This window comes from Grammomys surdaster, unplaced genomic scaffold (assembly GCF_004785775.1).
Source record: "Grammomys surdaster isolate TR1022 unplaced genomic scaffold, NIH_TR_1.0 227, whole genome shotgun sequence".
In the NCBI taxonomy this organism is placed as follows: domain Eukaryota; kingdom Metazoa; phylum Chordata; class Mammalia; order Rodentia; family Muridae; genus Grammomys; species Grammomys surdaster.
Window position 1 is genome coordinate 3318076 of NW_021604672.1, and position 22484 is coordinate 3340559.

General features: G+C 45.5%; 1 protein-coding gene across 2 annotated transcripts in view; it reads left to right on the forward strand.

Annotated features, from left to right (window-relative positions):
- Nucleotides 1–22484, forward strand: part of Crim1 (cysteine rich transmembrane BMP regulator 1) — a 173555-nt gene that overhangs the window by 81287 nt on the left and 69784 nt on the right. For both annotated transcript variants that reach the window (XM_028773451.1, XM_028773452.1), the window contains exons 3-4: nucleotides 530–772; nucleotides 1772–1892. In XM_028773451.1, the coding sequence (XP_028629284.1) occupies nucleotides 530–772; nucleotides 1772–1892 (364 nt within the window). The remainder of the gene's footprint in view (nucleotides 1–529; nucleotides 773–1771; nucleotides 1893–22484) is intronic.

Consider the following 22484-nt stretch of genomic DNA (forward strand, 5'->3'; position numbering starts at 1 on the left):
TGGCTCATTGTCCGCCTTGTTAAGCTGGCTCGTCATAGAATTACACATCTTAATCAGCTCGTCGGCACTCATGTGGAGATGGAGCTCTTTGCGCATCAGTGTCCGTGTTGTCTTCAGTCCCTGGGGTGGCCAGCTTTTACTTATGTCTCTGTTTTGGTTTTAACATATATCACTATCAAAAAGAAAAAAAGAAAAGCAACCTTAAGACTCTTTCTTGGGTTCACAGTTAGGCCAGACCTGAGTCTGAGCCTCATGAGGTCTTCCCTTCCCTCCTCTTGGGCTTTGAAGTAGATATTGGGTCTTCCCCGTGAGGGAGGGAGGGAACTTCAGGCCTGTATTTTGCTGTCAAGGGCACATCTTGGAAGAGTTTCCCATGGTAGGCTACACTTAGCCTGAAGGTCTTCACCAGACTTTTTTCGCTGCCTTCGTCTTTGGGTAGTAGATAGACTTGGGACAATCTGTTCTTCCCACAGAAGTGCCCCACCCACACTGTCCTGGGCATGAGCTAAATTCTCTCTTTCCCGTTTAGAAGAGAAGCCAGATTGCACCAAGGCCCGCTGTGAAGTGCGGTTCTCTCCACGTTGCCCTGAAGATTCCATTCTGATCGAGGGCTATGCCCCTCCTGGGGAGTGTTGCCCTTTACCCAGCCGCTGCGTGTGTGACCCTGCGGGCTGTCTGCGCAAAGTCTGCCAGCCGGGATACCTGAACATTCTAGTGTCCAAAGCTTCAGGGAAGCCGGGAGAGTGCTGTGACCTCTATGAGTGTAAACCAGGTATGCGCCCGCTGGCTGGGCAGCCTCACCCCTGCGCAGCAGAGGGCAACAGGTCCCTGCTCAGCTATCCTGGGCCTCTCCATTCCCACCAAGATGAGCATTCTTACTTTGCTGCTTTGGGTAACTTCTCACTTCAGGACTCTAATCAGAGAACCAGAGGGATGATTCCCTGGTGCATGAACCTCACCCGAGAGGCAACCGCCCTTTTCTCTTTCTTCTTTCTTTTCTTCAAATACATTTGATGGAGCTGTTGTGGGAAGAGTACGGTCATTCCCTGCTTCATTCCCTGAGAGACGATCAGAGGCCTCATTGGCAGATGCGTCTGTCACTTGGAAGTTTTGAATTTCGAAGTACTCATACATGAAACAGTTCCTTCTGGATAAATGTGTGCATCCGAATGGCAGATGTTTTCTAAGGAAACAGCCCCCATTTCCATCCTTGGCAGCCCCTCCCCATCCACCTTGGCTTTGAAGCATGCACTGTGTCATTTGACTGTTTGCTCACCTTCCTTGCCAGTATTGGAATTCTTGTCATGTCGCAGCTGTTTCTTGCTTTATGGTTTCTCTAACAGCCTTGCTTTTGTGCCAGCATCTCTAATGTAGTCTGTGACTAGGTCTCGATTCTTCCTCTTTGCAAGTTCCTAATGATTGATCCGTTTTTAAAATGGTATTTTTTAATTTTTAGTTTTACTGTTAGGTAAATGCTTTAGGCAAAGCAATCCTTCGTCCATCTCTTGATCTGCTCTGTCAGAAACACTTCTTGCTGTCCATTACCATCCCCATAACTACATGGTCTCTCTCTGTTCTCATCCTAACTCTAGTCCTCTGAGACATACCATGGTTGTGGAGCATTGATAGAAAGGAGAAGGTTAGACGGGCCCTGGGTTTCAGGGAAGCGAGGAACTGTCAGACACTTGTCGAGAGTTGGTATTTTCATTTGGGGGTTCAGAATGGAAGTAGATGTCGCAATGAATGGTGTTTCTCTGTTTGCCCCTTTCAGTTTTCAGCGTGGACTGCAGCACCGTGGAGTGCCCCCCTGTCCAGCAGGCCGTGTGCCCCCTGGACAGCTACGAAACGCAAGTGCGGCTCACAGCGGATGGCTGCTGCACCCTGCCAGCAAGGTTGGTTCAGCACCCGTTCCAGTCTCCTTTCTCTTTCTTTGCTTGCACCATCCCAGGTACAGTTTCTCAAGCCTGCCTGCTGCTTGTTTTCCCTTGGGAAACTCAATCCTTGCCCACTTCTCTGGAGAAACCACTGGACTGTCACTATGCTTGCTATTTACAGATGTCTCTCCCACATCAAAGCCAGGTGTCAAGAAGTTAAGCCATTAATCTTCAGGATTAAGGCTGTTCAGCATTTGGGGGGCTAGGAAGTAGATAGGCAAGCAGTCCTCTCTGTATGTAGGTAGGGAAGCAGAGTGAGTATTCTATGATAGTAAGGTATGCCATTTGATCCTTTGCAGAGGAGCTTGTGGGTGTTTAAAGCAAGTGCTCCGTCTGCTGGAACAGTGCCGCCTTCAAAGAGCTCATCAGAAGGGGACTCTGGTTACTGGGAGCCGTGTATCTCCTGGGGCCCATTTCTAACTGAGGCAAAGAGGTGTCTGAATTCCTAACAGTAACTCTGAAGTATCAGACACGTTCCCCTCTGGCTGGTGAGAGACAAGCTACTATCATTTTAATCTAAGTAATAGGAAATCCAGCGAGTGCTATAGAGTGAATTTTCTCTAGAACAGGAGGGCCCTGGGTTCTGCTATTGATGATCTTCAGAGTATTAAAACAATGGTAGCCAACAGTACTTTGCTTTCAGGGAAACTGGGCCTGCAGTCTGCTTCCCCTTCCCCAGGATACCCATCCTTCTTCTTTGTCATCATTGCCCCCCTCAGTCTTTTGTTCCCTTATGCCATCTTTGTAATAAAGTCATTTCATTTCTTACTATTTTTGTTCTACATCTGGCACCAAGAGCTGAGACCCTTCCTCATTTAGCTTCATCTATAACCCTGTCTCCATTCTGCTCCCAGTGCCAGGTGTTTGGCCTTTTAGCATTTCGATCCACTACACGAGTGGGTATGGTTACAGAAGCAGTTTTATAAACTGGAAACATCCATAGCCCATAGTTTAAGTAAACGCGGGTTTGTTGAGGCTTATGCTGTGACCATGTCCTTGTGATTGATTTTGGCTCATGAGCTCAGAGGTTTCAGCCCATCGTGGGAGGAGGGTATGGCGGGGCAGTTCACCACCAGTCAGCCAGAAAGCCGGGAAGAAAGATTGCCTGCACTAGGGGCACTCTGCCATTTTCTCCAGTTTGTTCCTTTGGCCTCTAGCCAATTCAGTAGCATGATCCACATTCAGGGCAAGGCCACCCCCACTTAATCCTCTCTGGAGGCCACCTCCCAGCTACACCCAGAGATGTGCCTTACCTAAGCACCTAGACCGATAGTTCTCAGCCTGTGGGTCTCCCAGCTCTCCTGCATATCAGGTATTTACGTTATGATTCATAACAGTAGCAAAAGTTATGAAGTGGCGATGAAATCATTTTCTGGTTAGGGGTCACCACAACATGAGGAGCTGTGTTAAAGTGGTTTGGCATTGGGAAGGTTGAGAACCACTAGACTAGACACTTTCCAGCCCCATGAGGGTGTGAGGTAACACTCGTTAAGTTTCCAGTTGCAGTCATCAGAGTTTCTTCCCATAGTTGCTTTTTCTTCTTGCCTCTGATAAAATACATTGGGTTGTTAGTGTTCTAGCCTTTCTCTGCAGAAACCTAGGATTCTCTCAGACATGCCCTTTATACCATGTCATGAAGGAAACGACAAAGAGTTTTGTGATGACAGTGCTTTGACACACTGGCAACCTCCCTGGGACCTCAGGGTGCTGCATCTATGCGATGTTGCTGCCTGCAGAGGAATGAGCACCTGTGCACCCACAGATACGCCCAATTACCAGCCAAAACAATGGAGCAGTACTAATAGTGACAGATGTCCTGCAAGGTCTCCATGAAAAGGAAGACAGTAGATTGTATCAGGAAGCCTAATTAATCAAAGCTAAGCCTGTCCTTGAATAAAGGCAAGGGACAACTTTGAGATTTACACTTTTACTCTTGTGAGTTAGCACCTCCTGTGTGTTGGAGGTCCAGGGAACTTTTTCCCCAGTCTCTCTTATTGGGTGAAATGTATTGCAACTGTAGGAAGACACAGAATCTCAGCTTAAGGAGAACTCACAACTCATCAGGCTCAGCAGTGAGTCGTGCTGTTGCTTTTTGAGGCCGACTTGAGTTCCTGGTGCTGGTTGGATTTCTCCCCATCTGGATGGCTTCCTACCAGTTGTGCTCAGAAGAAACGTTACATTGGAGCAGGAGTTGCACTAGGTGCGTCCTGTGTCAGCCCCAACCTTCCGTGAGTCTGTGAAACAGAACCCTTAGGGTGGCTGTCACTGTTTTAATGTAGTTTTGACTTGGGTGTGCAGCTGAGGAGTAGACCAGGGCGAATGTGTCTCTGAGGATGAAACTGAAGAAGGGAGGAGAGGGAAGTCACCCAGAGTCCCCGCTGTAAATGATTTGCAGAGGGGGCCACATTCTCACAGCTCTTCCTTTCCTGTGTGTTAGATAGGCAGTGACCCATGCCTATCCCCCTCGCTGCTACACACTCACCCTTTGTTCCGGCCCAGTCAGTGCTGTCCCGTGTTCTCATGCTCAGGAACTGCATCTGCAGCTGCCCCTTCCCATGGACGCTTTCCCTTCCCCTGCTACCTGGACTGCATCTGCCCTCTCTGAGGATCCCATTTCCTTCCTTTTAAAGTGTTTTTCATCTTCAGCCCCTACAGATGTCTCAGGTGTACCCGTCTACTCCCCTGTAATTCCTTATCTATCTGCTTATCATAACACTGTTAATATATTGACATCATTAGGTTTTTTATTGTTTTTTTATTTCATCCCCACTGTTCCCTGTGCTTCACAAAAATGTACTTGTAATGTACTAGTATGTAGATGTAATGTGGCCAACCTGTATTTATAAATGAATGAAGGAAGGAAGGAAGGAAGGAATGAGTGAATGAATGAATGAATGAATGAGGGAATGAATGAATGAGTGAATGAATGAATGAGGGAAGGAAGGAAGGAAGGAAGGAAGGAAGGAAGGAAGGAAGGAAGGAAGGAAGGGGCCCACGTGTGCTGTGTGTCTCACTTTAGAAAGCGTTGCAGGCACTCCAGCCCCCTTCTCTATGCGCTCTTCTGCCTTGGTACCACAGACACCTGGCCCCTCCCAGCCTGCACTCCCCAGCACAACAGGAGTCACCTTTATCTGTCTACTCCACCTTTTCTGGTATCACTCATCCTGCAGGATTCCAATTAAATTCCACTTTATTGGCAAGGTCTTCATCTTTGAACTAATCCCTCTCCCACCCCCTGGGAGTTCAAAGGTATCCTGTCCCGTTCTGTCAATTAACCACTCATTCTCTTACACTGTTATTTCATAGTTGCATACACACAACTTCACTAGCTGAACGATATTTCTAGAGGTCAGCGATTATGTCAGCTCCCCCTCCCCACCCCACCGTGTATGCATTAACATTGCTAAATGCAGGCTATACATGTATGATCAGGCTGGGGCTCGACCCTGTTCGGTTTAGCTTAGCATACGAAGTGAGGTCTCTCTTATTTGACTTGCTCCCCCGGCTTATAAAGACCATTACTAAGAACTTAGAGCAAATCTAATTGTTAGGGAATTTGGAAGGGAGCACCCTTTAAGACAGAGGAGAGTAAGTATCTGAAAGTCCAGCTGTAAAAACTTAACGTTTCACTGAGAGTATTCACTTTTTTCATGGATTTGCTATACTTTTCATACTTTCGAAAAGGGGATTGGTACCCCTCCACGTTGAAGGGTAAATTCCTTCTATTCCTGCCAACACTGCCTGAAGCACCCAGGCTCCTAAATACCTGTTTCTGTGTGAGCGCTGGCTCAGCTTCTGAGTTTCCTCTCAAGCTGTGTGCTTACGTTCCTCCCACTCATAGTCATTCATTCATCAAACATGAGCGAGTTCTTACAGGGGCCAGAATCCGCACTCTAGATGTTCATGTCAGGCCTGGATAGCTCTTTCCACGTCTGCCTCTGGTGAGCTCTGGTTTTCCCTCCTACCCCTGGCCTCTGTGAAAGTGGGCTCTTCTTCCTTTTCTTGCTGCATCTCTGCTTTTTATTTATGGCCCAGATTCTATCCCGAAGGTGATAAATATCCATCACTCTTCCCTGTGAAAGAATTAATTGTTGACTCTCATCACTATTTGGCAGCCTGGTGCAGAGTTGCAGGCATACTAAATGTTACTCAGTCCTTTGGCTAAGGCAACTCATCATACGTTCCAAGAGAAGATCAAAAAAGATAAGAATTAGCAACCTGGGGCTTTAAGCACCACTGTACAGTAAGAGAAGGAGATGTGGAATGCCCCATAAGGTTGTGAGCTTTGTGTTTATAGGATGTGTGCAAGTGCGTTCATGATACGTGTTCATGTACACATGCCATCATGCATAGGGGATTTGCAACAAGACACCTGCCGTGTCGGTGCGAAATGCTGTCTTTGTGGAGCTGGGAAAGCTGTCCTTAAACAGCACGGAGACAGCCGTGGCAGATACAGCTTAACTCTGTCACACACCTTGCTAATTACAAACCTTCCTTGTTCTGCCATTCCTCGAGCACCATGAGGAATTCACATCTGTGGAAATGGGAGCTGAGAGAATGTGTGGCTCACAGCCGTTCCTCAATCACAGCCGTTCCTCAGCATGAGGGGTAGAATAGGTCTGCCTTCAGCTCGGGATCTTAGTCATCCCTGGGTTCTTTCTCCTGTGTAAGGAGCCATCTCCTAGAGCAGGACAAAAGCAAGGAGGCTCTTCCCTATGTTACAGTATTTGGGTGCTGGGTACGCAGTTCTCCGAGGCCATCCAAGCCAGACACCATTTGTGTCTCAGAACCACAGGGATGACTCGAAGGAGAAATTTGTGTACAGTCGTCCATCCTGAACTTCCCCTAATGTGCCAGAAGGAAGAAGTGTTATAGTAAGTGTCTCTGGATGCTGCCGCTGCCATGTTGTATTTGTTGGGGCAAGTCGCAGAATTAGCCCTTATCCGAAAATTATCGGAGTATGTGCTACCTTCTGAAGGAAGAAGCTTCAGGGAGTTTCTGACCATTTTTAATTCATTGCAGTACGCATTTAACAAAAATAGGTGCCCTTTAGAGATGATGTCCTGGTTGAAGAAAGTTGCTGAAACCCTGCAGATGAGTGACCCTGTTCCAAAAACTTGGTGTTCTTCTGGCCCTGGGAATCTCGGTCTTCTGGAACTCAGGCAGCCTTATAATTAAGCTCCATAGGCACTCAACCCTTTTGCCTTCCTCCCTGAAGGTCTCAGTGTAGGTACATGTTAAAAGCGTCTGGGCACCACCTTGGCTTTAAGGATCATTTAGGTGACCATAGTTCAGACCTTCTCTCCATAAGAAACACTGGGTTTTTCTCTGGTCATACAACAGAAATGTCATTGGAGTAGTTGCGAAGAGGGCGCCAAAACAGCTTATTCAGGAGACCAGGTCAGTGTTTAAAACCAAAAGCCATCTTTAAAGGATGGAGCATAGAAATTCAGTCATTGTTAATCTTCTCTGGGAGAAATGGATCTACCAGCTGTATCTGGAGGGTGGCAAACACCTGAGATGCGCACTGCGAGTCCATGCTCTCCTGTCACCAAGCCTAAACCAGAGCCCCGCTGGGCCATCTGTCACAATAGCGGCCACCTCACTGTTCTTGTTTGTTTGCCTGCTTGCTTTCCCTACACTATAGTCTATAGTCGTCTTGAGTGTGTATACCTCATTTTGTAGAGTTCAGGTTCACCTCTGTCATTCATCAGCTCTGAAGCTACAAACTCACAGGGCTGACATTAAATTGTTAAAATTTGGGGCAGTGATAGCACTACACCTCGCTGGAAGCCAGCTGAATTACGTAGAACATTCCATGTCTTTCGGTATTTTCGAGTGTTTACTGAGAGGATGAATGCATTTAATATAGTATGGGTAATCATTCATTCTAAATTTCATGAGAGTTGTCTTAAACTCTTAAGTTCTGAAGCATTATGTTATCAATTTCTGCCTATAAATGCTTTCCTTAAAAATTATTGAGGAAAAAATGCAAGCCAGTTATTTTGAGTTCGAAATAAATTAAGTCATTGTTTATGATCTCCAGAAGCTTAAAATAGACTTTGTTCTGGGTTGTGTATGCTGTGAAAGCCAGGTTCCCAAGCTCCCTCTTGGCTCCTGCCTCTCTCTTGACCAAAGGGCCTGACTCCCTTCCAGAACCCAAATCCAGAGCATTAATACCTCTTATTTTTGAGACATTGTATCAAAAATCTCGTTTTTATTTTTAACTCAAAATTTGTAAGTTCACTTTTTTCCAACTCTTAAGATAATTAAAAAAAAAAAAACTTTACCTGGGTAAAAATGTTAATATGTGGCTCCTTGCTTCACCAAGAAAAATGTCTTTGAATATATTTAGTATATGAAGGGTCCAAGTACAGTTCGGTAGATGAGGCTAAATCTTGTAACTCAATGCAGTTGGCGAGTTCTACGCCATCTTCCCTTTTCACAGGCATAGTGTGTGAAACTCAAAGAAAGATGGCTACTGTTTTAATCAGTTCATGTTCTTAGGAAGGGCAAAATGAGACTCGCAGACAGCCAAAGTAGCTATCCAAGCCTTAACCACTTGGATTATGAAAACTGTGGTAAGCAGGCAAAGTAGAGGATTGTGTGTTTGGTAGACAGCTGGATGATTATTGCTAGCTACATTTTCTTTGGACATCGATGAATAGATAGTTCCTAAAGAGAAGGGGTAGAGACTGTCTGGCCAAAGCAAAGGCTGCTTCTACAAATAAGGATTTACTCTATTCAATTGCTTTTAGGCAATGGAATGCGGATTTCTCTGTCAGCTGCCTTGGTATGTGTGCTGTGGGAAGGACTTGGATGTGTGTGGGGCAGGGAGGGGCAGGGGGCTCCCCAGGGCCTTACACACTCCCCTCTGTGGACTACAGCAGCCCGTACATGGCTGTGCATGGATGTTTACTGCCCCCTGGGCCCAGGTGCTCACTGTTGCCCTTCTGTGAAGATTCATTTTTCCCAAGTTTCCAACTATCTGTCTTTGTTCTCTGTCACCCTTCACTCAGTGCTATATTCTTAATGCCACTGTATTTCACACTTAGTTGCGCCTTCGTGTGTGTGTGTGTGTGTGTGTGTGTGTGTGTGTGTGTGTGTGCGCGCACGCATGCGCACACATACACACATATTTTGGGAGAGGTTTATATTTTGTTACTTTTTCCCCCCATGAGTCTCAGTTTTACTTTTCTCCTCTAAAGCACTGACTCTGATATCCAAGATAGTTTCCCAATCACATCTTACTCTGTCAGATCATTTCCAACCTTCAGGAAGGGAAATCACATGAAGGCAAAGACCACAATCTACGTACACAGCCATGGCTAGGATAAAGGTCATATAAAGCCTCTCCTGAAGACCAGATGTAGGTATTTGCCCTCGGCTGCTTCAGTTGAGAAGTCTAGGGTGTCCCCACTCTGCAGTCCCAATTCCTTTGCCCTTTTGTGAAACAACTCTATTTTGTTAGTGCTCTGTTGTGTGCCGATCATAGGATTCTAGCAGATTGCCAGCACGCTGTGCTTGGGAGTCAATACAGACATGTGGGAGGGGGCATTCTGGAGTTCCAGAATTCACAGCCTGCAGTGGACTCATCTCAGATGAGGGCAGCAGAATGGAATCCTCGGAAGGGCTCTCTTTCCCCTCAGAAGCATGTAAGTTAATAAAAATTAATCTGACCACATAGCTGCAGTGAGTGCAAACAAGGTGTACCGATTCAGGGCGGGGGCGTGCCTCAAATCTGTTAAAACAGTTTAACCAGACTCACAGAGGAAAGACAGGGAACACTGGGCTCACTGTGGGGGATGACTCTTGCCAAAATGAAAGGCCTCCACAATTTCCAAGCATCCCCAGCAACGGGCGCAAGAAAGCTCTGGACCTCTAGAGGGTCATCTGATAGAGGCATGCACTATCAGTAACCCTCCCAGTTACAGACTTTTTTTCCACCAAGTAAGGAAAACTAGATTATAGAAGGAGAAGGAGAAGAAGAGAAAAAAAAAAAAAACATGTCCAGGTGTGTGCTACCTTTACAACGAGACCAAGAAGCCAGAGGACTCACAAAAGGCACACACAGAGAAAATGGTGGAGGGTGCCTACTGTTAGCCCTCCCGTTTGCCTTAGTTTCTGATTTTAATATCACACTTCATTTCCTACTGAAAACTAAGTAGATCTGCTTACTCCTCTGCTCAGCAGCATCTGAGAAATGGGCTCTGAGAAAGTGCAGCAGTCACTTAACTTTCTGTCTGCTGATGCCTGGATCCTGGGGTAGGTGGTTGAGCTTTCCAGAGTCCCCATACACAGCTCTTATCTCTAGAGACCCACCTGTTCAGTCTTTAGCAGAGCCTCAGGGTGGGCGTGGCGGATCAGGGACTATCAACAGATCACACCCACTCTTCCCAGATAGACACATTTAAGCTGACCTTCCTGGAGGGCAGTTAGGGGCTCCCCTTTAATGCTCCAGACTCAGAGATCTCTTCTTTCACCTCTGTGAAACAAGGGTACGTACTGCTGAGTAGTGAGCCATATTTGCTGGGGACGATATGGCTGTTAAAAGTTGTGCTGGGTAATTAAGTTGCTTTTCTCATGCCAACTCAAGCTAAGCAGTAGAAATTGTCCCCGAAAACGCAGTTCCAAGAAGCCTTTATCAAATTAAGTGCCTTGTAATGAATTACCATGTCCATCTGTTCTATTCTCCCATCTCAACAAAGATAGATTTTTTTTTTTAAGATCAGTCTGTTAGTAGATATTTTTAAAATTCAGTTCTTCTTGGGGTATGGAGTATTGTTCCCTTTAATTTAAACAATTCCTCCAGATGCTTTTTGAGTATAAACTATATAGTATGTAAAAATATACATTAACATGTGCACTTAAAACATTCCTGACTCTTAACAAGCTACGGCAGTAGCATCCCCTTTTGTTTTTAAACACATACAAAAAACAAAAAAAAGAACAAAACAAATGGTTGCAAATATATTTGAAGCCCTTCTTTCTCAACTTAGAGAAGACCATTTATTCTATTGCCCTCTGTCTTAGTAATTTTTGGCCCGAAAGTGCAAATCAACTCATGGCTGAAAAGCCAGAGTCTATATTAAACTCTGATGTTTTCTGAAACAAAATAATTGTAAGAATTCCATGTTGTTATTGGACCTATCCCCAGATTGAAGAAAATATGCTTTCCTAGAAGTTAAAGCCCTAACCCATTAGAAATGTGCGCTCTCTCCAGTAGAGTGCTTGGTTTGTCAGTCCTGTGCTTCAGATGTGTGAGCCCTCAGCCTTACTGTACCAGGGCTCTGGGCCTTTTGTGGTCCTCCATGAAATGTACCTATTCTTTATTTTGTATTTTGCAATAGTCCTGAAAACAAGCAAGGCTATATCGCCCATTGGCTTATGCTTGTTCTGAGTGGTCCAGGAATCAGTACTGAGGAAAAGCAAGGGAATCCTTTTAAGCCTTTGGTGAAGCTCAATCCACAGCGGAGATAATATTAGACTTGAGGACTTTCTCCATTCATCTTCATTGCCACCACCACCATCATCATCTTCATCCTCATCCTCATCCAGAAAACAGAAGAAGTGCTATGGACCATTCGCTAGAACAGAAAGCTTTGTGAACATACATAAGCAAAAGTAAGATGCTACCTCTGTGGGAAAACTAAAAGAAACCTCGAATTCCATAGAACGTATTTTACCTACTTTTCCCATCCCATTGGACAGAGGTGGCAGCTGTATATAACTGCACTTGACACTTTGTAGAGGTTCAAGGTTGTGTTTCCCTGGTAGACATTGAAGAGCTGACTGGAACCCTGGAGGCAGAGACAACTGCTTTCCCTTGGCCTTTCTTAGTTAGCCGGTTGTGAGTGGATCATCCAGACAACCTTCTACGTTATCCTTTCCTTGAATGGATTTGGGGGGAGTGTTGGCCTAAGTCATTTGTTACATTTGTCCCTTCCTGCCTTTGGCAGACATGTTCCAGAGCCTTCATGGATGCCTGGAATTTCACATGAGACTAAATAAACTATATCTATAATCTATTTTTTCAATGCATATAGACCTCATAATAAAATCACAAGAAGATACTCATAACAGAATAAAAAACAGCCATTATAGTAACATTACTGTCATAAAAATTATTCGTGCTGGTCATGGTGGCTTAGGCCTATAATCCCAGCACTTGGAGAGGGAAGTAAAAGAATTGCCCTGAACTTGAGGCCAGTATGTATTTGTAGAGTACGAGTCTGTCTGAGACTCTCAGACACTTGTAGATTCACAGTATTATCTATAGCTTAGGATTGTTTATTTCTAGAGCTTTGCCTTTGAAAAGGGGCAACTGAAAACATAAATGGAGCAGGATAGATTAGTCTAACCTGTGCACCCTTTGAGGGACAGGACCTACCTTGTGTATGTTCCTCTCTTACTACTGTCTAACAGCGTTAAATAATAAATTTAACTACATTCTGTAGATAACCTGGGGCAAGTCTCAGCATCCAAACCCTATAGTTTTGACTTGTTCAGGAAACTAATATATAAAATGTTTGTCATGTACCTGGAAGGAATAAATTGTCCACGATGTCAAGGATCCTTTAGTTTAAGGGAAGGCAGACATGAATTAAATCATCGTAATTTTAAGTGTTACATGGTTTTAGAGGCTGAAGTATGCAAAATAACGAAAAGCTTATGGGACAAGGAGATGCAAATTCCTGTTTGGAAAGCTGTCAGATTTGACTTTTGAGCTGAGTCTTTCAGAATGAGTCAGAGTTCATCAGATAGAGAAAGACGAAAGGGCATTCTAGGCTATTAGAATCACTGATTTTTTTTCTTCAATTTTTAAATGTGTCTTGCAGCTGAAAGTATTTGTATTAACATCATCTATCTTTATGACTCAAGAGAAGTGGAATGGACCCCCCTCCAGATAACTGCCGCATAGCAAGACTACGTCACTTGTTTAAGATTTGTTACTTTCCTCTTACTAAAACAAACAATGCTTCTTAGAATAAAATCCCTTATTACCCAGCCTCAGCCCGCCTCTCCACCTTATCTGCTACCAATTCCTTGATAATATTGCTCTGTCCCTATCTCAACATGCTATGCCTTTCGTAGCCTGACTCTTTTACTCCAAATTTGGCACAGGAGTTCCTTGCTTTTGTAGGTTCCTTTGTACCTAGAATGTCTTTCCTTCTGTGCCCATGCTACTCAATCTGTGACTTCTTACCACCTCCCTCCCCTGCCACACACCATCAGCCATTTGCCACCGTGCCTCCAGCATATCCTCAAGTAGGTGGGTCCTTGGAGATACGTGGAGGTCTGCTTCCCACAAGGGGTCACAGATGGACTGGCTTCTTAGAGGAATGTGCTCTTCCCAGCAGCCTTTGGCACGAAGGAAGTCAGTAGGTGGGATCTCAGTTTGCAGTTGCCATCCTTGGGTCTCACTTCACCCCTATGACATGTTTCTCTTCTTGAGATTACTTTCTTTGGCATGTTTATCATAACTGCCAGCATCAGTAAACTGGCGTGTTTTGCAGAAAAAACAGTCTTCTTGTGAACAAGTGATTGTCTCTGCACAGGGTGAAGTTGGCGGCTCTTGGGACAAGCCTTCCTGAGCTGCCTGCATGTGTGCTCTGTTTGTGGGCCTTTACTGAATTCCAGGCTTGCTGTCCATCATTGATAGGACTGTGAATTACGCTTGTGAGACCCCATGCAAGATGAGGGAGAAGGGTCAGGAAATGGAAAGATCAGTCTTGGGCGGGTTCCTCTTAAGTACCACAGGAAGGAGGCTCATTTAAAGAGAGCCCACCATCAGGATAGGGCCCAGACTTGGGAGAAACTAGTAAGATCTTGGAGTAGACCACATCACAGCATGTGTGAGGAGAACTGGGAGGATGGCCTGTTGTCATCCATCGGCAGGTGACTTCAATGACTTGCTCATGGAGCAAGGATTTAAGTGGGACAGAGACAGAAGCAAGGACTCTGGATCTTGAAGGGCCATGTGAAGTCAAAGTGTTGAAATTGCATCATCTACTCATCCTGAAACCTCCAAAATTATATAAAAGGGATGACAGGTGTTAAGTACCTTCATGTTTCCACCACCGAGCGAGACATTTCTCATATGTCAGTTCATTTAATCCCCACAGCAGTCATATGACATATGGAAACTTTAGCCACCTCTATGTCCATGTGGTTCAGTTGAGGCTAAGATTAGATAACCTGCCCAAGCTCCCAAGGTCACATTGTAGCCAGAACTCAGAAACAGTCTGGTGTTAGTGTCCGTTGTAGAAGCCTGTGTGTCTTGGGTAGCAATTGGAGCTACAGGAAAGCATGGGCATGACCAGTGGTTAGAGACTGCTGACTTCCCTCCCAGGTGAGTTGTGGGGGTTCCCAGTCTCAATGTAGACAGAAGGATGTCTTTAAAAGAGGGTCAGGTGGGGGTTAAAGGATTTGCATGATGTGGTTTTTTTGTTGATGCCCAGATTGGCTCCTGGGGTTCCATTGGAAGGAAGGTTAGTGTAGGAGATGAGTCCCTGGCAGCAGGTCAGTACTTTGGCAGATGTATGTTCCCCAGAGGACAAGAGCGTATTCAGTCTGCCACTTAACGCTAATGACTAGGATAAGAAGCCTGGAGTTGACTGTCCAGGGGCATCCAATTGGATGTCTAAAGTCATCTGCTTCAGCGCCAGCCTGAGCTGGATGACTCTGGATACCTGAAGCCATGCGTGCAGCCCCAGCAGTGGAAGCCTTGTCCGGATGTCCTCAGTCAGTGCTTGTTCTCATGTTCCAGGGCAGGTGTAAACCAGCCTACATTCCCGTGTGCTCTCATATTCAGGGCTTCCGTAACCTAAGGCGTCCTGAGCATCCCAGCCTCTGAGCAGCCTCCTGCCTGCTGCATGTATATTCTCAGAAAATAGACATTGATCACACATCTGTAAACAAGCCGTGCTCCAGAGCATCCATTTCTAATGCAGTTGGCGATTTCAGGCTTCGAAATGAGAATCCTTTACATTGCTGTATTAAAACTTATTCTCGCAGCCAGAGAGATGGCTCAGCTGCTGAGAGCACTTGCTACTCTTGCAAAGGACCTAGGTGGTGGGTACCTCGGGTCCTAACACCCACATGGTATCTCACAACCATCTGAAACTCTATTTCCAGAGGATCCAAAGCCTCTGCTGACATCAGTGAGCTCCTCCTTGCATATGGTGGGTGCACAGACATACACTAAGGCACACATATATACATAAAAGGAAAATAATGTTTTATAAAATTCTTATTATCGTATCCATCCTTCCTTTCAGGCTGCGATATGCTACTTTCTCTTCTGTCTTCCTTATCTTGACTGGTCGTGTGGGCATCCCTCCTCCCATCCTTCCAGCCCATGAAAAACTGTACCAGTGACTTCGATCAGAACTAAGGAAGTAGAGACAGAGGACCCTCAGTCAGACAACGGAACTGGACAGAGTGGTTGTGAATGCCCGCGGGGTCCCAGCCCTAAAGTTTTCAACTAGGGCCAAGGAATACTTTCAGCTCTTGCTGGACCTCTGGTCTGGCTGCTGCCGAGAGCGCAGCCTCTTCAAGCCTGCCCCAGCATTTTGTTAGCCAGTCACATCAGACAAGTAATTTACAGAAATCTCCATTGCTCTGTCCTCCCCGTACCAACTTGCTGTGGGGAACAGCTCTAGGATAACCGTGTCTACTTAAAGCTTGTATTTTCCTACATTGTGAGCCACTTTCCCTTCAGCTTCGAACCTTTGCTTCCTAGGCTCCTGGCATCTTTGAGAAGGAAGCCGTAATTGTCTCTCGAGAAAGGCAGGAAGAGAGAAACCACCATGACTGCCCTAGTTTCTTAATTGTCTTGGGTTTAGATCTTCCCTACATGGGAACACATCCACCTTCCTCCCGACAGAACAACTATCTTACTTTCCTCCTGTCTCTGAGGTCAAAGCCATAAGAAATGTGCAGTCATCTGTTAGGCTGGGAGCAGCTCCTGTACTGGGGAAGGACCACTGGCTGACAGCAGTGAGGGATCCTCTGTGGCTGGCTGCGACTGGTGAGGAAGATTCAAGGAGCTCATAGGGGGATTAGCTGGAGGAGGGTGAGGTAGGGTCAGTAGTCCTCCAGGGAGTGGTAAATCTCCCAGGGAGAGACAGGGGGAAGTTTAAGCCTAAGGATCTCCCAGAGGGAGCTATACTATTTTCCAAAGTGGTAGTTGGACCGTTCAGTGTCAAACCTCCTTCTTTGGGGTGTTTTATTTGCAGTCCTTTTTTTTTAATGTACATATTCCTGGAAAGAGGTAAGGACACAAAGCAGGAGAACGATGCAGCATCACATTTCATTAGTGACGAAGCTGCTTTTTATAGAACAGGATTCTGTTTTATGTGGCATCATTTCCGCTCTTGACAAGCCATTTCATTAACAGCCTCTTCAGCCTTAGTGCTACGTTAAGTATGAGTATTAAACTGCTTCCTCTCTCCTCATCCCCTGACCGAGGGAACCTAGACCCCTGTCCTGCTTTGAAGGCTCAGGCATCTCTTAGATGTGAAATGAAGCCAGTAGTTGACAAACTCTTTTCTAGAATACTTCACAATTTGGACTTGTTTTCCCTGTAGGATATGGGCAGAGATAAACATCGGTGTTCGGAAAGATGGGACTGACTCCAATGACATACAGCTTCCAGTATCTTGCTCTGGAGAGATGCTATAGTGGAGGGACATTAGAATAATATTTGCTGTTTGTGTGCCAGAGCCCACCACAAGGTGCATTTCTGAGGCAGTCCTATGCTTTGCAAAGAGGGCTGTGGAGGTGGCAGAAGACCCCCTCCCCCCAGCTACAATGGTAATATCACCCTTGTTTAGTGTCCTTTAAAGTTCCTCTCTTCATTCTGCTAAGCAGACAGACAAACATTGATTTTTTTTTCAGTGTAGTTTTTCAAAATGGGTCTCAGACCTGTTCCATGATACCAGAACGCCAGCATTTAGCATGCTGTTTCTTCTCCTGAAGGATAGAAAGAACTGTAAGTACATAGCTGTTACACTCCAGGAAAAGCAAAAATTGTGGGGAAGTTGAGGTGGGGGAACATACTGACCCAGGTCTGAAGGACTGAGAGACAGCAGGAAGGAAGAGAAGCAGGCAGGTGCAGAGGTGCTGTGCTTTGGCAACTGGGTATCTGTCAACAAGGCGCAATAGAAAGGAGCCCAGGTCAGGCGGCAGCACTGAAGGGGTCATAAGAGGGGCAGTAGAGTCATGGGATTTCAGAGTTAGAAGAATGCTGCTTCTGAGCATGTACCTTATTTTCTGGGCAAAAACTGTTGATGGTTTCACAGTGTTCTGGTGGGTGACAGGCAAGTAAGTCACTCCTTTCCTCCTCACTCCTGAGAAATGCCCTTGAGAGCGGAAGGAGACTTTGTAAGTGATGGAGAGCACACGCTAACAATTATCCCTCCCAAGACAAGGTTAAGAACAAGTGCTGCTTGGTATTCCTCAGATGAAAAGGAAAACCAACCCATAGCAACCCAGCGCTGCACACAGAGGCACAAGGGTCCTAGGTGATGGTGCCTGGAGACCTTGTGGGAGGTGGTTCCTCCTCCTCTGATGGGTCCTGCTTTGTAGGCAAATCCCATTCTCTTTCTTTCACCTTGTGATCTGAAAAACCGTGCTCCCCATCCCCAATGTGTAAAAACAATGCAGGGCCAGGAAGATGGCACAGCAGATAAAGGTGCTTCCCACTGATCTAGTGACATGCATTCAAATCCCCAGAACCCACATGAAGGACAGGGAAAACTAATTCCCAAAAGCTGTTCTTTAATTTACACGTGCGCGCACACATGCACATGCACGCATGCACGCGCGCACGCACATACACACACACACACACATAAATAAATATAGGAATGTTAAAACAAACAAACCAACAACAACAACAAAAAATAATGCATGCCCCAAGCTCTAACTTAACAGCCATGAATGGGAAAGGGTGGATTCCAGATTTTTGTTGGATGTATTTTTTGCTCATTTTCTTCTTCTATAAGACATCCCCCCACTTCCTGGAGCAAATAACAAGAGAATCAATATGATTTTGATTTACTAAAATAAGTAGGTACTTTCCAAGAGTCAGGTACCCTGTATGTGTATTGTTAAAAGTCAGAGAAGGGAAAAATTAATCTTGGAGAAATCCTTTTGGGTATGTGGTCCCGAGGGCTGTGTGTCCTCAATAGGGACAAAGGAGCGGCAGGGATGGGTGGGCATCTGAACGATGGGCTGGAGTTGGCTGTTGCATTCAGTGAATGGCACATTGCCACTAGTGCTAGAATGGGGACAAGCAGAACATCCAATAGTGTGTGGCAGCTCCAAGAGACTCGAGGCCAAGCTTAGGAACACACAGTGTTGGGAAGCTTCTGCACTGCCTGGGATGGGAGCCTCCTAAGGAAGTGAGTGCCCTCTAGGGGTTTATGTGATTCCTAAGGGCTCTCCACCATTACACTCTGGCCCTCAAGATGCCCACTAAACTGAATCCATTACTCTAGAGAAAGGAGGGCAGCCCCTCTTTAACCAAGCCCTCCCCACAACCTGGCTGCAGCTGTGATTACATTGTGCAGAAACGTATTATCATGGTGTTTTGATTGATCATTATCTTAATATCAAGGATAGCATTAGAGGCCTTCCCTGTCCCTGCCACTGACAGATTACCGATACAGATGACTACTTCTTTGAAATTGAAAAAAAAAATCCTTAACTCTATCATCTTATGATCTCATTTATATGAACTCCAAAAAAAAAAAATAGGTTAATATGCAGAGGCATATCTCAGATTTGTAGTTGCCAGAGCTGGAGACAGGAGAAGCAGGGGAAAGGCTGCAGTGTTTTTGCTTGAGGTAAAGAAGTAGGTACCAGTAGTGACTACACAACTTTGGAAACAGGAAAAACAACATCCAGGATTCTTTACTTCAGGAAGGTAGGTGCTGTGTGCCTGACTTTCATCCCTGAGGGTGGAGGCATACTCTCAGAGTATCCTCATGTTGCTCTGTCCAAAGGGGACTCCTTGATTTGACTATCTATAGGGCCTCTTCCTGTATTTCTCTTGCTGTCTTTTCTGACTTGTTAAACTAACTAATGTCACCCATCCTCTCCTTATTTCCAATTTATGTCTCATTTTGTATGCTAACTGTATATACAAAAAGAGCTTGTGACCAAAGCAAAGGGTGAGCAGGGTTCCAAACAAGTGTGCCCAGGTGTTCGGAGGAGCTGACGTTTGAAAAACAGCCAGACAGAGAGACTCAGGAGGCAGTTACAGGACTAGTGGCAGAAACACCAAAGCAAGAGTTGGCCTGGGGCAGAGAGGGAGTTTAGCATAGGGAAAGGAAGGGAAGTGCTGGGAGAGAGAACTGGAAGTAAGAGCTCTGGGGCTTCAGGGTGATGAATGCTACTCTGAGACACTGAGAAATGGAAGTTGGTGGGGGTGAGAGCGCAGGAACAAAGCTGTAGTCTGGGTGTGGCCTGGCTGAGCAGAGGGAAGTAGCTCAGGAAACTGGGGAGGGGTGAGTGATGACATCAGCTGCTCTGAGCATCTGTCTCCTGTTAGTTTCTTAATCCATCTGTTTTCTTTTTTGCCTTGCTTGCTCTTACCCAGCAATGGGGTAGGAGGGAGGGGAAGATTAATGGGGAAAGAGTAAAGAAATGAGAGCAACGGAGACAGTGAGGACCAAGTTCAGTCCACATGCTTCAGCGCTTCCTCCAAGGGACTCACGAGAAAGTCTTGCTTCCTCACAGGGGAAGCACAGAGAGTGGAAATATACACATCTGTATGGTGTGGGCAAACGGGGCGGGGTGTATTAATGGCTACCTGGACGAATGAGGAAGGCCTGTGAGCAGATGATTCGTGTGGATGGTGCTCAACTGTATGAAATTGCTATTGGGTCATTTTCAATCTGACAGGGAAAAAAAATAAACGAATTTTTGCAAGATGTAAGCCTAACAGGTGTGCAAGCTGTTTCAGGTCTGAGTCCAGATGTTTGCCTTTTCTGGGTCCTTCCTCATTTTTAAAGTGCTAATTTTAGGTTCAGAGAACTCTGTCAGAAATCAAAGATGACACCAGGTAGGATGCATGTGTGAGGCCTGGGAGTAGGTAAGAGGCCAGGACCCAAGAACACACCAACTTTCAAATAGTCAATCATTTAACCTCAGTAGAAATTTTCAGAGATGAAGGAGCTTCCTTTTCTAACTGAGTTACTAGGCATTTTTGAGTAGTTTTTATTTCATTTACATGGTGCTTTTATGGGTCTCTAAGGCTAATAATCGGGGCATGTGGACATTGGGAAATGTGGTAGACCTAGGGCAAGGTTAGTAATGATTCTCCATGTAATGTGACTTCCACAATCCAGCAGAGGGTCTAGCACAGAAGTGCACATAAGTATTCAGGCAGAAAGAGTACTAAAATGTTGGAGAACAACATCAGAAGTCCTTCTTGGGCATACGTGAGTTCTTTGGTGTTTAAGAATGGCTATCTGCAACATATCACCAAGCAGAATGTGAATCTAGAAGATATGGCAGATACAGTCAGCTATTCTTGTAGGATGCCATCAGTTGTAACTGCACCTAGATACTAGGATCCAAGCGTGGTCCCTCCATATGAAGAATTTAAGTTGTCTAGAGTGTCAAGTGCAGTCATGTAAGCAATATGCCCAACTATGACCATAGTGATATGACTATGTGCTTAAAACTTTACTGGTTAGGCACTTGAGCATGAAGAACCACGGAATTACCATACTCTATGCTAAAAGGCCAGTTCATAGTACTCAGCCCTAGAAGAAAGTTGTGCTGCAGAGATACAAAATTCTACACTTCAAACAAGGAGGCATTTGTCTTACATTGTAGACAGAAGTAGAATTACAGTAAAACCTTAATGAGGTTTTCATTCCTGTTCTCCCAGGAATCTAAGTGTCGTCACATGTGGAAGAACCCAAAGAGGAGTGGAGTGGGCAGTGTCTCACTCAGTGGCTCTCCAGTGGCTCTTTCTTTTCATTCATTCATTTATTTATTTATTCACTTTACATTCCAGTCACTTGCAGCCCCCCCTCTTTTCCAAGTCCCCCCTCCCACAGGCCCCTCCCACACCCTTCCCCTTCACCTCTGAGAAGGAAGAGGTGCCCCTTGGGTACCAACACACCATGGTACCTCAAGTCACCGCAGGACTAGGCACATCCTCTCCCGTTGAGGTCAGACAGAGCAGCCCAAGTTGGGGAACCCACATCGGCTGCATACGTGCAGGGGGCCTTGGTCCAACCTTTGTATGCTCTTTGGTTGGTGGTTCAGTCTTTGGGAGTCCCCAGGGGTCCAAGTTAGTTGATTCTGTTGATTCTGTTGATCTTTGTGTAGAGTTCCTATCCCCTCCGTGTCCCTCAATCCTTCTCCAAACTCTTCCACAATACTTCCCAAGCTCGGTCTGAAGCTTGGCTGTGGGTCTTTGTATCGGTTCTGGTCATCTGCTGCTTGGAGCCTCTCAGCTGACATTTGTGCTAGGCTCTTGTCTCTGAATCCAGGCTGACAGATACAAACATAGCCCAAGGCTCCAAGGAGGAAGGCAGACCTGCAGTGTGTCCTATTGCTCCTCTGAGGACAGCTCGGAACATTGCCCCCGGAAGTCAGCTACTGCACTCGTTTGTGTCTGTTTCACACAGGGCACCTCTGTATCCAGTGGCTTTTAATGGCCTTTGATGCAAACTTTAACTTTGTTTCCGCTTTAGTTTTAAGGCCACCTGTAAATGTCATTGAAACTCTGGGGCTGATTATTGAGCTAGTTGGGGACTGTAAGCATATTTTAATTTGTCGAAGATTCAAACAGTAGAACAAACCAATCAGTCAAACAGGAAGGGGAAAAACAGAATTAAGGGATCTATAAGTAATTCTTCCCTGATATGAATGCCCCCTCCCCTGATCGGAAGACCACCCCCATTATACATAGAAACCCACACATTTCCTTCCATCTCTCTCTCTTAAAGACACTCCTATTCACTCCTGTCAACCTGGCATCTCACTCCGTCATTTTGTCTACCATTTGACCCATAGTCATTCCCAGTGAATTCCCAGGACCAGAGGCTAGCAGCTATTTCCCTATCTTCCATTGCTATGTCTGTATGCTGGGTCCCAGCTGCCTGAGCATCTCAATAGGACACTAATTTCATTGCATCTGAGAGGCTGGTTTGGTCCCTCCCTTGATTTCTTCACTTACCTCTGTTTATAGGCTCCTGTGTTTAGACAGATTTCACAGCAGAATTAAAGTCAAGACTGACCCGAGCTTACTGCTCATGAATTACCTCATCCCTGCATGCAGAGATACACGCCCATGTGGTAGCATAGACTTCAAGAAATTGAAACTTCCTACTTCTAAGACAAGTGGCACAAAGTCCATTTGCTTAAACCTTACATCTTCCTGTGTATAAAAGAGACTTCAGTTTTCAACACAAAAACGTAAACTAAGTACTGCTTAAGGTGACTGGTAAGCCAATAACTTAATTGGGGGGAGGATAAAAATAAATTCTAGAAAATGCCTACCTATCACTAGAAACAAGGCTG